The sequence below is a fragment of the Panthera leo genome, chromosome B1 (assembly GCF_018350215.1).
Source record: "Panthera leo isolate Ple1 chromosome B1, P.leo_Ple1_pat1.1, whole genome shotgun sequence".
In the NCBI taxonomy this organism is placed as follows: Eukaryota; Metazoa; Chordata; class Mammalia; order Carnivora; family Felidae; genus Panthera; species Panthera leo.
In genome coordinates, this window is record NC_056682.1 from 202,705,834 (window position 1) to 202,718,494 (window position 12,661).

The 12,661-nt window shown below is 49.6% G+C and overlaps 1 protein-coding gene across 1 annotated transcript in view; it reads right to left on the reverse strand.

Annotated features, from left to right (window-relative positions):
* HTT (huntingtin) overlaps positions 1 to 12,661 on the reverse strand; it is a 147,512-nt gene that overhangs the window by 112,299 nt on the left and 22,552 nt on the right. The window contains exons 3-8 of the mRNA XM_042937033.1: positions 11,386 to 11,506; positions 6,363 to 6,422; positions 5,890 to 5,969; positions 4,179 to 4,317; positions 1,554 to 1,695; positions 447 to 625 (exon numbers count right to left, since the gene is read on the reverse strand). Of these exons, the coding sequence (XP_042792967.1) occupies positions 447 to 625; positions 1,554 to 1,695; positions 4,179 to 4,317; positions 5,890 to 5,969; positions 6,363 to 6,422; positions 11,386 to 11,506 (721 nt within the window). The remainder of the gene's footprint in view (positions 1 to 446; positions 626 to 1,553; positions 1,696 to 4,178; positions 4,318 to 5,889; positions 5,970 to 6,362; positions 6,423 to 11,385; positions 11,507 to 12,661) is intronic.

Genomic DNA, 12,661 nt, shown 5'->3' on the forward strand with positions numbered 1-12,661 from the left:
ACTGCAAAGAGAAGTTTTAACATATTGTTCCTATGCCCCAGGGGACCATGTTCCTAACTCCCTGGGTAGAGAGACCAGTACACCAGACCACGGGTTCCAGGGGCAGAGACCACACCGAAAGCACTCACCACTGCATCCCCAGCACCTGCCCTAGTGCCAAGCACACAGTGGATGCTCAATAAATACTTACTGTACGAATGAGCACATTTCATGAGTCCTGGCTTTACAAACATGAGGCATTCTCGGTAGCCTCATGAGAGATTACCTTCATGCAGGGAATGTGCCATACAGACGTCACACAGCTAGGGGTCGTGACCTAGGATCGGAACCAGGTGGCCCAGCTGCAGAGACTATTAATCCTCGGCTCTGCCATTTCTCTTCCAAACTATTTGATTCTCTGAATGTCATTTATATACGGGCACTGGAGTGCGCCACGTGGCTCCTACCTGGATGAGCTGCTCAGTTGAGGGACAGACTTCCATTTCTTTCCGTGTCACCCCAAAGCTGCCTTTCAGGCTCGTGTCCTTGACCTGCTGCTGCAGCAAGGGCACCAAATACCTCAACGTGAGCAGCACTCCGAGAATCAGGAGGGTAGAGTGTTCGTCCTCAACAGGAACCAGCAAGCCTAGAAAGGCAGCAGTAAGATTTCTCATCATCATCTGCTTGGAGATTCACAGCTCCACTTGTTTAAAAGAAGAGATCCACAGGAGAACCGTATTACGAGGTTGGCAGTGAGGAATCAAGATGGACAAACATTACTGTGGAAAAATACACAGGTATCTCATCTTCAGGCCAAACCCCGGGAGTGGCTTTAAAGGAGCAGCTTTACATCCTGGGCTGAGCGAGGCCCGTTAGAGTGAGTCTGGCTGCATCTGAAAGGCAGGCAGTTCTTTCATATCAAATGTCCACACGGCCCCCTCAGCGCTGGCTGGCGTTGACTTCCACAACCACCCCAAGTACAGGAGAAACCGGGAGCAGACCCACACCTGCACAGGGAGCCTGCGAGAGGCCTCAGGGACTCACTATGCTCCTTGCTGGCACGTACAGTGTGCGGTCTGCGGCACGAGGGCCAGGCCAGGTGCGCGGGGTGGCACGCTGCCTCACAGCCACTGCCCTGCAAGCTGTCCTGGGCACAGAGAAGGGGCCTTTTCCTAGTCACCACAAAGGCCCGACGTGGGCTCATCGCAGCCTCCCCATAGTTCCCGTTCAGTGGTCAGCTGGTGCCAAAGGGCCTGGGCTGGGAGATGAGGGGTGCCCGATTTTAAAGAATTCAAAAGCTGTGTCTCAGGGGGTGCCTGGGTGGCTTAGTTGGTTGAATGTCCAACTCCTGGTTTGGGTTGAGAGTCGTGGCATCCAGTCCTGCATGAGGCTCTGCGATGAGTGTGGAACCTGCTTAAGATTCTCCCTCCCTGTCCCTCAGCCCCTCCCACTGCACACACGCTCTAATTTAAAAAAAAAAAAAAAAAAAGAAGAAAAAAAAAAAGCTCTGTGTCAGGCAAATGCGAGAGACTGTGCCACACGGTGGGGAAAATCCCAACCACGCTGCATCTTACCCAGGAGCACGTTCAGTAGCCAGCTATAGAAGTACTGCGTCCTTCTGGAGTGCTGGCAGATGGTCACTGCTGAGCCAGCTGCAGTACGCCGAATGGTAGGCGAGCTTGACTTCAGATTCGCTATGAAAGCCTTCAACAGAACCTAGGGAAACACAAATCCAAGTAGACAAAAGACCAAACTCCTATGAAGCTTATCATTTTATTTCAGAAAACGTACTCCAAATTCTCACAGAGTGTAGGTTGTAAACAAATGGACTTTCCTGTAGCATCCCAAATTCGGGACGTTCCAGAGCAGTCTGCAAACATGCAGTCTACTTACTTCCCTATAAAGTGTAAGTAGGGACCTTGTTCAGGACGTACGTCCTGTACCCAAGAGTGAACACCTGAGCTTCTGGAAAAGGCGTGCCCACGGCATTTGGGTACAGGGTCAGCAAATGACACTGGAAAATAAAGGCAGTAAAAAACAACAACGACAACAACAACGAAAATGAAAATGACAAAGTCAAGGAGAAGAGAGTAGTCACCAACTAGAGCCACGTCCCAGCCTGAGGGACGGCTTGCAGTTGTGCTGCTAGTGTCACCGGGAGGTGATTCCTGGCCTGCAACACCCGCGAACAAGCTGGACTGCAGCAGCACAGTGCCCGCGGGTGTCTCCTAAGGGGCAGGAGAAGACGCCTTGGTCTGAAGCAACAGGCTGACCCAAAGGAGATGGCGCTAGAATACCAATGGTGGCCATGTAAGTCTTAACAAAAATATCCAAAAAAGGCGTGTTCACCTACTTTCACGAGTTTGGAAACTATCTTACGTAAGAACCAGGTAACAATTAAAAGCACAACAAAGAGTTACAGCTAATAAACCAAAAAAGATAAAATGTCATCCTAAAAATACTCGACCCCGAAGGAAGCAGGCTCACAGAGGGAAAGCAGGCTCACCATCCATCACCGCGGAAAGCTCACCAGGGGACAGGTCCCTGCCATGCACCTGCTTCCAATCAGCTTTTTAGAGTCTCACTCAAATCTAAATGCACAAGTGCCAACGTAACAGAGAAAGACCAGAACAGAGGAAGTCAGAAGAAACAGAAGTCAAAAAAAGTTGTCAAGAAAACTGTAATCCATCCTCAGAAAGAGAAGAGTATATTCATGAAGCAGGAAGAGGATGCCAGAAAACATAATCATTCTGAACACAAGGAGCTCTTAGATATTAACGAACACAACAGAAGGGTTTGAGATGGACGTCTAGAAAGTACAAAAAAAAGAAAAGGAAAACAGAAATAAGAGATGACACAAATTCTATCAAAACAAGGAAGTATGCCTAGAAAGGTAAAGGTATGGCATCCAGAAATCAGGCGTCCAAAAGGAAAGCAGCAAAAACAATTCCTAGGATGACAGCAAAGAAAAGTCTGAAGATACGACTGCACCTCAGGCCTAAAGAGCATCCAGACCAGACCGAGGCAGACAGCTGGAGAATTCTAGGTCAGAGGACCCCGGTGGAGAAAATGGACCCAATACATGGTCTGCCATGTGCAGAATTGCACTGAGACACATTTTACAAAGCTGTTGGAAAGTATGAGAAGATATCAATGGCCAAAGAATAACAAGCAAAATAAAAGAGAGGCAATTATTAACTCCCAAAAAACCAAAAAGTTCTACATAGAAATAGAATCATAGCACAGAACATCGTTGTGACTATTACTTGGGCATGAAATGCCACACTGAATACTAATGTAACTACAGTAAGAAGATGGAAGCCAGTTAGAACTAAATTTATCACTCATTTAAAAACAAACAAACAAACAAACAAACAAAAAAAACCAGGCCACCTAGCTGTATATTGCTACGATATATATGCTATATAGCACGTTATCTAGAAATGTGGATGGAAATGCCAAAAGAAACACTAACAAAGGAGTGGCCCACAAAAAGGAGGAAGTCAAGAATCCTCATGTGGCAGGGTCACAATTTCTGGTCATTAAAAATAAAACACAGGGGCAGCTGGGTGGCTCAGTCGGTTAGGAGTCCAACTCCTGGTTTCGGCTCAGGTCGTGATCTCACGGTTTGTGAGTTCAAGCCCCACATCGGGCCCTGTGCTGATGGTACGGAGCCAGCCTGGGATTCTTTGTCTCCCTCATTCTCTCTCTGCCCCTCCCAGGCTCACTCTCTCGGTCTCTCTCTCAAAAATAAATAAACAAACTTAAAAAAAATTTAAACTAAATAAAACACAAACGTGAGTGTGGAGGCTGCTTATTTTGCTTGTTGGGCACAGAACAGAGGTCAAGTGGTCCCCACTGGCTGCAGGGGACCATCAGTGAGCTTTCTCCTGCCTGCACTTCTGGGACAGTCACCTCTCCGCAGCTAGGTTAAGGAGTCCACCTGATATACCAAGAACCAATCTGTTCTAGAAAACCACCTTCTGAATTTGCATCTATAAACCATCTCCTTACTTAACTCTACCCCACAATAAGAAAGCAGAAATAGAAAGAAGCTCTCTGTGTGCCTCGAAATAATTAAAAACATTTTAACTTAAATTATGAAGCACAATATAACTCAAGAAGTGCTCTCACACGATGGCCTGTCCAAAAAGCCCACAAGACTCATTCACATTTGTGACTTACGGTGATAATCATACCTTAATTTCATTGTCATTTGCAAAATTGCCAAAAGAAGCCATAATTTTAGGGACAGCTGCAGCCAAGGTCTCCTGAACAGATTCCTCGGGTCTCTTGCTTATTCGAGTCAGGCAAGGCAAAAGGTTTACCAAGTAAGGCCTGCATGTATGAAAGGAACATGAGTTATTCTTCCAGGTCTACTTCACTGAGGAATAGAAACAATTAGTTTAGTACCTGTTAGGGAAGAGCCAGTTTTCATATGCAAAACAGTCCTTAACAGAAAGTAGACAAAAAGATCAGGGGGGCTAAATGCACACCAAGTTCCAATGTTGGGAGACGTTCATCCTTCATTTCTCTGTGATCACACAGGACCCTCACCTTGTTTGAAAAACCGTTCGTAGTAAATTATAGCAGTGAAGTATTCATATTTTAAATCAGAAAATAATAGGTAACAAATAAAAGTTAAGAAATGAAACATTTTCTTGGAAAAGGAGCTTTGCAAGGAAATATTTTTAAGTGTTCAAACTAAATACGGTCTTCGAGATAAGACGTGGCCCTCCAGAGAGGAAAAGCAGACCGTGCGGGATGCAGGAGAAGGGAGTCACCGGACAGCAGAGCGGAAACCACAGGAGACCCCTCACAAACACGCGCCCAATGTGAACAGGCGCCCTCTGGTGGCGGAGAAGAGCAGGCCCACACCTGGGACTAAGGGACTATTTTGCCTGAAAAAAATACACCGGCCACGAGGAACAGAGAAACGCGCAAAGAAGCAACATCAGGCCAATGTGCTAACAGACAGTGGCCGAGATGGTAGTCAGTGGAGGCAAGATCTCCCCGAGTAAGGAGTCCGGATTTTATCTCAACAGCTCTGGGAAATGACTTTCAGTAGAAAGTTTAAGTAAGGAAATGACATGACCCGATCACATTTTTTAAGGTCACTTGGGCTGCTGTGTGGAGAACTTGGGATGTGCTGCTTCAAAGATACAAAAAAAATTTCAAAATATGGATAGTAAAAGAAAAATGCTGCACAAAAAGAAATTTCCTTAGTGACGTATCTCCACGGCCACAAGAGATTCTTGTTCAACTCAAAATCAGTGGGATAAATCGTGGTTTCCCACTAGCAGTGAGGGTCGGGGCCCCTGCACCGGCTCCTCCGGGACGCAGCCCAGGGCCTCTGGACATCAGTCTTGCAGGTTAAGGAGAAGAAGGCACAGATGAAAACCAGGGACTTCTTTTGATTCTCAATCCACTGGGGACAGACGTTCCCACTAGTCAAACTTCATTCAGTTTAACACTCACAGTTCGAACCCACGAGAGACAAAGGCATATTTCTAGAGAATTCCTACGGCAAGCAATGATGAGACCGGTTCTCAACCTTCAACCACATGACGAGCATCTGCTCGGCGACGAGCACGTGCAGACACGGTCACCGGGGCCGTGCTGCCACAGAGGACACACGGGGAAGACCCCGCTATCCTGGGGGGCGTGCCTCTGTCTCTTGGAAGCGTGGGTGGACAGAAAATGAACACGCACACCGACAGTGTCCCAGAGTGCTCCTGAGAAGTGCTATGATGAGAACAGAAGCAGGAAACACCGGCCACGACGGGGAAGGCAGTGGTGGACAGCGTTAGCCGGAGCTCAGGGAAGACACTGGAGCTGAGAGGTACAGAATCCACAGGAGCTGGCTCCCCACCAACGCACAGCGCTAATAAGCCAGAGCGCACCGCCTACCTGCATTTCTGAGGCCGAACCAGGTGAGCCAGCTCCGCAAACCTCCACAGGGCAGCACGCAGGCTCCGGGGAGCGCCATTCTGAGGAGGGGGGGGCGGGGGGAGCGACACGTTACATTTCCGAGTCAGGGACACTATGCACCAAAGGGTCCTCACAGACACAAGAGCATCTGTTTATTGCTTATTTCTACGTTTTAGAGACAAGGCCACGCACAAGCGTAACCGCTGCAGAAACGTCGCGGCCGAGGGGCTTCACTTACACGGATACAGAAACTAATTCCCATCTCCTCTCATAAATAATGAAATAATGAAGAGCAACCTTGCAAAGAAAAATAAAACAGTGAAGTCTGCTTTACCAAACAGCATTTCCTTCCCACATTCCCGCTTATTAAATAAAAGACAAGATTTCACGTCTACCGCTCCGTGCAGTGACACAGTCACCACTTCCCTCGGTAAGAGAAAACAAAAGCCTACCTTTTTGATTTCCTTATAGAGTTCAAGCTGTAACCGCGGAAGATTCGAGTCCATCAGCGCCTGCAACGGAACACAAGAGAGCTGGTCGCAGAAGGCTCATTCCACCAGCAGCCCGGAAGAAAACTAAAAGGCGCCTAAAATTTCACTTCGGGGGCAAAGTAGAACAGAAGAGCAACTAAACCAAGAGCCTGCTCGTTAAGAAAGAGGCACATATACTTGGGAAGATACTGAATAAACTAGACACAGGTCATTCACTTGAATAAAAACACAGAAGCAAAAGAATTCAACTTGATCTATAATCAAATACTACATACTACTGAGGTTAAATGGTAGATGGTTCAAATTCATTCTAATGCTCTTATATCAAACCCTTTATAGGTCTTCAGCAAGAGAAGAAAACACCTGAAAGGTTTTTCTTCATTAAAGTGCATTCTGCTAGATGAACCAACATTAGCAACGCCCTGAACGAGGTCTGCGGTGCCAGCAGGGCGGGGAGTCCACTTGGAAGATGAGAGCCCCTCGCTCGACGTGGGAACACTCGTCTTGGCGGGCACAGAGCCCTCGTCCTTTCCCCAGGTCCTCCCTGGACGCATGGGTGCTCCCAGCCCCATGGCTCAGAACCCACAGCCAGCGAGGAGCCTCGTGCTCCTCACAACACATTTCTCGCCCCCATCCCTGCTCACTTAGGGGCCAAACCAAAACTAATGGCCACGAGGTCAACTTCAACCCAGTGAGAATGGCTGAGCGCCACCACCAGCTTGCCCGCACAAAGCCCATGTCAGAGAGGGCTTCTCGGGGTGGAAGGGGAGGAAAGAGTCCTGGCCCCCACCCTTGCCCCCGGGAACCCTCTCCTCTGAAACGGTACTGCCGATGGCCTGTCCACCAAGAAGACAGCAGAGACATAACCAAGCCTCAAACCAAGCCTCTCTCATGCGATACACAGCATATGATGGCTACAGCCTGAGCTGGTCTGAGTAAAACTCAGGTGACTCACCTACTGGTTCGGTGAGCTTTAAAGTCAGAAGCAAAGCTCCATTTGGGGAGGTTCCAAAGTATAACAATATCTCAGAAATGTTTCTTTTAATTCTTTTTTTTAACGCTTATTATTTATTTTTTGAGAGAGAGAGAGAGAGGGAGAGAGAGAGGGAGAGAGAGAGAGGGAGAGAGAGAGAGGGAGAGAGAGAAAGGGAGAGAGAGAGAGTGCGAGCAGGGGAGGGGAAAAGAGAGAAGGAGACACAGAATCTGAAGCAGGCTCCAGGCTCTACGCTGTCAGCACAGAGCCCGATGAGGGGCTCAAACTCACGAACCGCAAGATCATGACCTGAGCAGAAGTCGGACACTTAACCAACTGAGCCACCCAGGCACCCCAATATCTCAGAAATTTTTAAATCCTAATCTTCCATTTCAGCTTGTACTAAAAATCCTTAAATGAACACACCAAAACAGACAAACATATATCAAGGCGCTACTTGCAAATAAAACCAGAAGGTATATCCCAGTTTTATTTCACGTTATGTTTTATAAGCTAATCTCAAATTTAGTTTGTAACAAGAGAAAACAAACCCTCAAACCCCTAATAATAGCACAGAATCGGGGTTCCCAGACCCTGGGGACAGCAATCTGACCCTTCCCTGCTCCTGAACCTTCCACACTGAAGCAGACATACCCGCTCAGCTGCCAAATCGAGCCTGTGACGGCCCGCCTCTGTCTCCTCGCTCACGCTCCCGGGGCCACCGTCCTGGCCCAGACCTCACTCTCCCAGGCCTGGACTACTCAACCTCCCACATGGATCTTCAGTGCCCAGGTCCCTCTCCCCTCCAAGGCAGGCACACACTGTCACAAGGCTACTCTTCCAAAATAAAGCTCTCCGCCGACCACGTCGCAAATCTGAGAGCTCCTCATCCTCTACCAAATGAAGTACAAACCCTCGGAACTGGCCCTCAACACCCCCGTTCTCCGATGACACACACTGGAGCCACCCTCCTCGGAGAGCCTGCAGAGGCTTCCCGGGCCTCCTAGAGGCAGCTGTGCAGTGGTCAAGAAGCCCCCCATCTCCTCACTCACCACCACCTCCAGGAAGCCTTCTCTGCCTCCCCAGACGAAGTCACCTCAAGCTCCTGCCCGCCATGAGGACGCCTCTTGCCGACGTCTCTCAGAACTTAGAGTCTGTGCCATGTACTGAACTATTTCTGTGAAAAGATGCTTCTCCACCTGAGACTGAAAGTCACATGAGGCAGGAGCATGCTGTTGGGCCACGCCGGGCATTTTCCTACATAAACGAAAAGCACCACGCATCCCACTGCTTAGGCCATGCTGAGCCCGGTCCTCATGAGAAGCACAGCAATACTCAACAGAAGACCAAAGCCCAGGACGTGACTCCCGGTGACGGTGTCTGTGTTCCTGCCCTCCTGACACCGAGCCGAGGGGCCGTCCGCGGGCTCCCATGCCTGTCCTTCCTCTGCCGCAATGACAGCAAATCAAGCCAGACCTGGTCCCGTCCCAGCCTGCTGAACCTGCAGACCAGAGCATCTGGGGAGGCACGGATCTGAGTGCAGCCAAACCTCACCATGCCGACTGTAAGCAGAAAGAAGTTGAGAGAGGCTGACCTCGTCTTAACGTCCAGGGACATAACAGGAAATCTTTGAACCTCTGCCCTGGGAGGCCTGACACAGAGGAAATGGGACAAAAGTAGGGAGGTGGCCAGGCCTCAGGTCACGAGCCAGCGTCACGGCCGACAACCACCACACATTCACCAAGCTATTCTGTCCAGCGGCTCTCAGAAACAGGTCACTGAAGAGGACAGGCTTAAAAATGGAACAAAGCTTACGTGTCCAATGGTCAACTCAGAGCACTCTGGGGCCACACTGTCCCCTCTGCCCTCCTTAGTCTCCCTCTTGCCACGAACCAAGGCATGGTGCCCTCTTTAGGTGCTGTGATTCTAAGCATCAGATTTAAGAACTGAAATATCAGAAAAAGCCCAGCCTGGCCCTGCCTGCAGGAATAAAAAAAGCAAGCCAGGATATTTAGGCCTGGAGAGAAGTGAACACAACTGAAAAAGGCCATCTGCAGATACGCTGCGGGACCCCACGCACATGTGTCGCCGACGGGTCACGCGGCACAGGGAGCAAGGGTACCCGGCCACTGGGCGTATGTCGCGGTGGGAGGCGGGGTGCGAGCGAGAGCAGGGGGTGCGGGCGGAAGGAGAAGACCGGGTGGCTGCCCAGAGATGGGGGAGGGCCTCCCTAAGGCTGCTCCTGACAGAGTGAGCTGGGCGCCGTGGCTACCAAGCCCAGAGAGCATGCCAGCCAAGAAACAACACGCTCCCGGAAGGGAAGGATTCCTGAAGACCGTGGAGTCCGTGTGACGGCAGAGAGGGCAGCTGGTTTGCTCACATGCCCCTCAGACTCCTGGGGTAAGAATGTGAGAATCTCATCATCACAAGACTACACCTCTTGCCGCCTGGAGGACCAGTGAGGGGCCAGGACGGTGCTGAGCACATCGCCTACACCACCACCTTTGACCCTCACACACATACACACAGACACACACACACACAGACACACACACACACACACACACACGCACTCCTACACACCACCAAACCTTGTCTGATTCCCTTTGTAGGTGAGGAAACCGAGGCTCACAGATTTACATATGTTTCTCATAGCTGTTCAGTTGGTAGGGGACAGAGGAAAGACTTGAAAGCAGTTCTCCTTCACCCCAAAATCCACATATGCTTTATCAGCCCGGTAAAGTGCCTCCGTCTCCCTGAACGTTGCAGGAGGGGGGGTGATCCTCTCCCGGAGGAAGGCTGGATCCGTGAAGGAGGAAGGAAGGATAACTGCTCGGCCAACGTAAAATGCGACCACTCTGCAGAGAAAGCCCCGGGAAAGACTCCAAAGAACAGTTTGGTTTATCAAGACCCTAACGAGACGGGAAATACTCAACTAGCCTATGTTAGCTCGGGGTCCTTGGTTCATCTGGCCAGGTGAGCATCACTGGGAAAAGAGCCTCCACGGAAAACCAAGAGACGGAAGCTCTTCTCAAAGGCTTATCTAAGTGTCACGAGTGGAACTGAAGGCAGTAAGAAAAAAATAAGAAAACCAGAAAGGTCCCCAAAACAAGGACCCCTGCAGGGAAGGAAACAAGGTACGTTTTTTTCCTTAACCATTATCAAGAGCTAGCTTTTGGAGGAAGTGTCAAGAACTGTGCCCGAGACCCATCCTCGGTGCCCACGGCCTATGGTGGGAGCACTACGTATGGACACACGATCCAGAAGGCCCGTTCACAAACTCAAAGGTGGCCTAGAAGAAGTGACCGGGATGGGCTGGGGACACTAGAAGAAGGGCAGAATGAGAAAAACCAGGACAGTTTTCCATTGCATTAGGAATTGTGGAAGAAGGCCTTTATCTTCAAAGGCAGCAGAGAACAGAAAAAGAAGAAGCGTAGCTTGAAGCTCTGGTGATGTTGGGCACAAAGTCGGCCTCAGGAAGCAGTGACAGAAGAAGACAGGTGTCCCCTCCCTGCTCCTCAGCTTGCCTGTAGCCCAAATGCTTTGGCATTCGGGCTCTGCCGTCCCTCCTCGGGAGCTCCTTCCACCCGGTGCCACCACACCAGCCCCAGCCGGTCTGTGACAGAAGTCACGTCTTTATGGGCACACAGCACTGCCTGACCCAGGTCTCCGCAGGACAGGGAAAGCAGACAAAGGAAGGGAAGCTAGAGCACCACAGACAGACTGCGTTCACCTGTCCCCTGCCCTCCCAGGGCCTTGTGGCCGCTCGAGGTTCAGCCCACACAGAAGCTGCTGTCTGTAGTGACATTTTCCCCAAGAACACCGAGCGGCTGCCAGTAGAGCCCATCTGTGACTTAGGCACACACACGGCCTTCTGAGTCAGCAGGGGCGACAGGCAGGCTGGCAACCACACCGCGAATGAACGACATCCAGAGCGACTCCGCCCCTCCAAACACGGTCTGTTCTCTCGGCCACATTGCAGCTGGGACAGCACGGCTCACGGGGGCTTACTTTTATGACTCTGTTGAGGCACTCGTCAGCCACCATCCTGACATCCGACTCTGCATCATCACTGCACAGCAGGAAGAGCTCCATAGCGATGCCCAGAAGTTTCTGAAATTCTGGAGAATTTCTAAGTTAAAAAAAAAAGAGAGAGAGAGGCTGTCACGGCCAAGAGGAGCCTAGAAGACATGACAATGAAATGCAATGAGGTATCTGGTGTCCTCTACAGGACGCTGGAACAGTAAAATGACATTACATAAAAATGAAGGTTAATAAGTACATTAACACTGATTCATCAACTGTGAAAAACATACCACAGTAACGTAAGATGCTAAGAACTGGGGTAACTGGATGTGAGGTAGAGGGGAACTCTCTATGCATCTTTACAATTTTTTTTAAATCTAAAACTATTCTAAAATTTAAAAGCTTATTTTGAAAAAGATTGTAAGCCAAATTTCATTTTTTTAAAGTTTTAGTTAAATCAACCTCAAAAAGCCACTGCTTTGTATGTATTTTGAACTCCATAAAAAAGAGGAAAGAAAGATACTGCTTCGCTCCCAGACAGCCATCTGCCGCTCTCTGCCAACAGGTTACTTCTACTCTTGCTGACAGTATTCTTGGAACCCTGAAAATCAGTATACCAATATGACTCTTGTACTCCTTTTTATTCTTGCTTTCAATGTGTTCCAAAGTATAACCACATTCCACCGTAAGACTACACACGATCACGGGCAGGCTGTGCTTTCTGCTGCTCTGTCCCAGTCTCGCAAAGACGGGAATCTATGTAACGCTCGCAGATGATTTTAAAATGCTTGACTGAGACCGTCTGGGTTGTCGTGATCCATGTGGCTAAGCACAGCCGCGGCATAGATAAGCTGGTGGGCCGTGTACTGGACTTGATTTCCCGGCACCGTGAAGTACCACCAGCCCAAACACAGCCCCTGAATAATGCCGCTATCTTTGAAGACTCAAAATCCGACTCTGTTTCCCGGTCTCCCCCTAGAGTCCTCGGAGATGGAGGTCCTCTCCCCCTTCCTCACTTCATCGTGGTTCCTACCAACGGTCAGAAGGACCACGAGCCTAAGAGAAACCCGGGGACCATCTTAACAACGGCCAACAAATACAGGCAAGAAACAAAACATGCCACCCAGCGCGACTTCAGACCTCATCTGTGGGGAACACAGCTGTGAAAAAAGGGCTCAGCAGGAAAGGCCTCCGAACACGGACACGGCCGCTCCAAGCAGCGTTGGCTACAGAAACACAGCCTGAGCCATATGTGTGATTT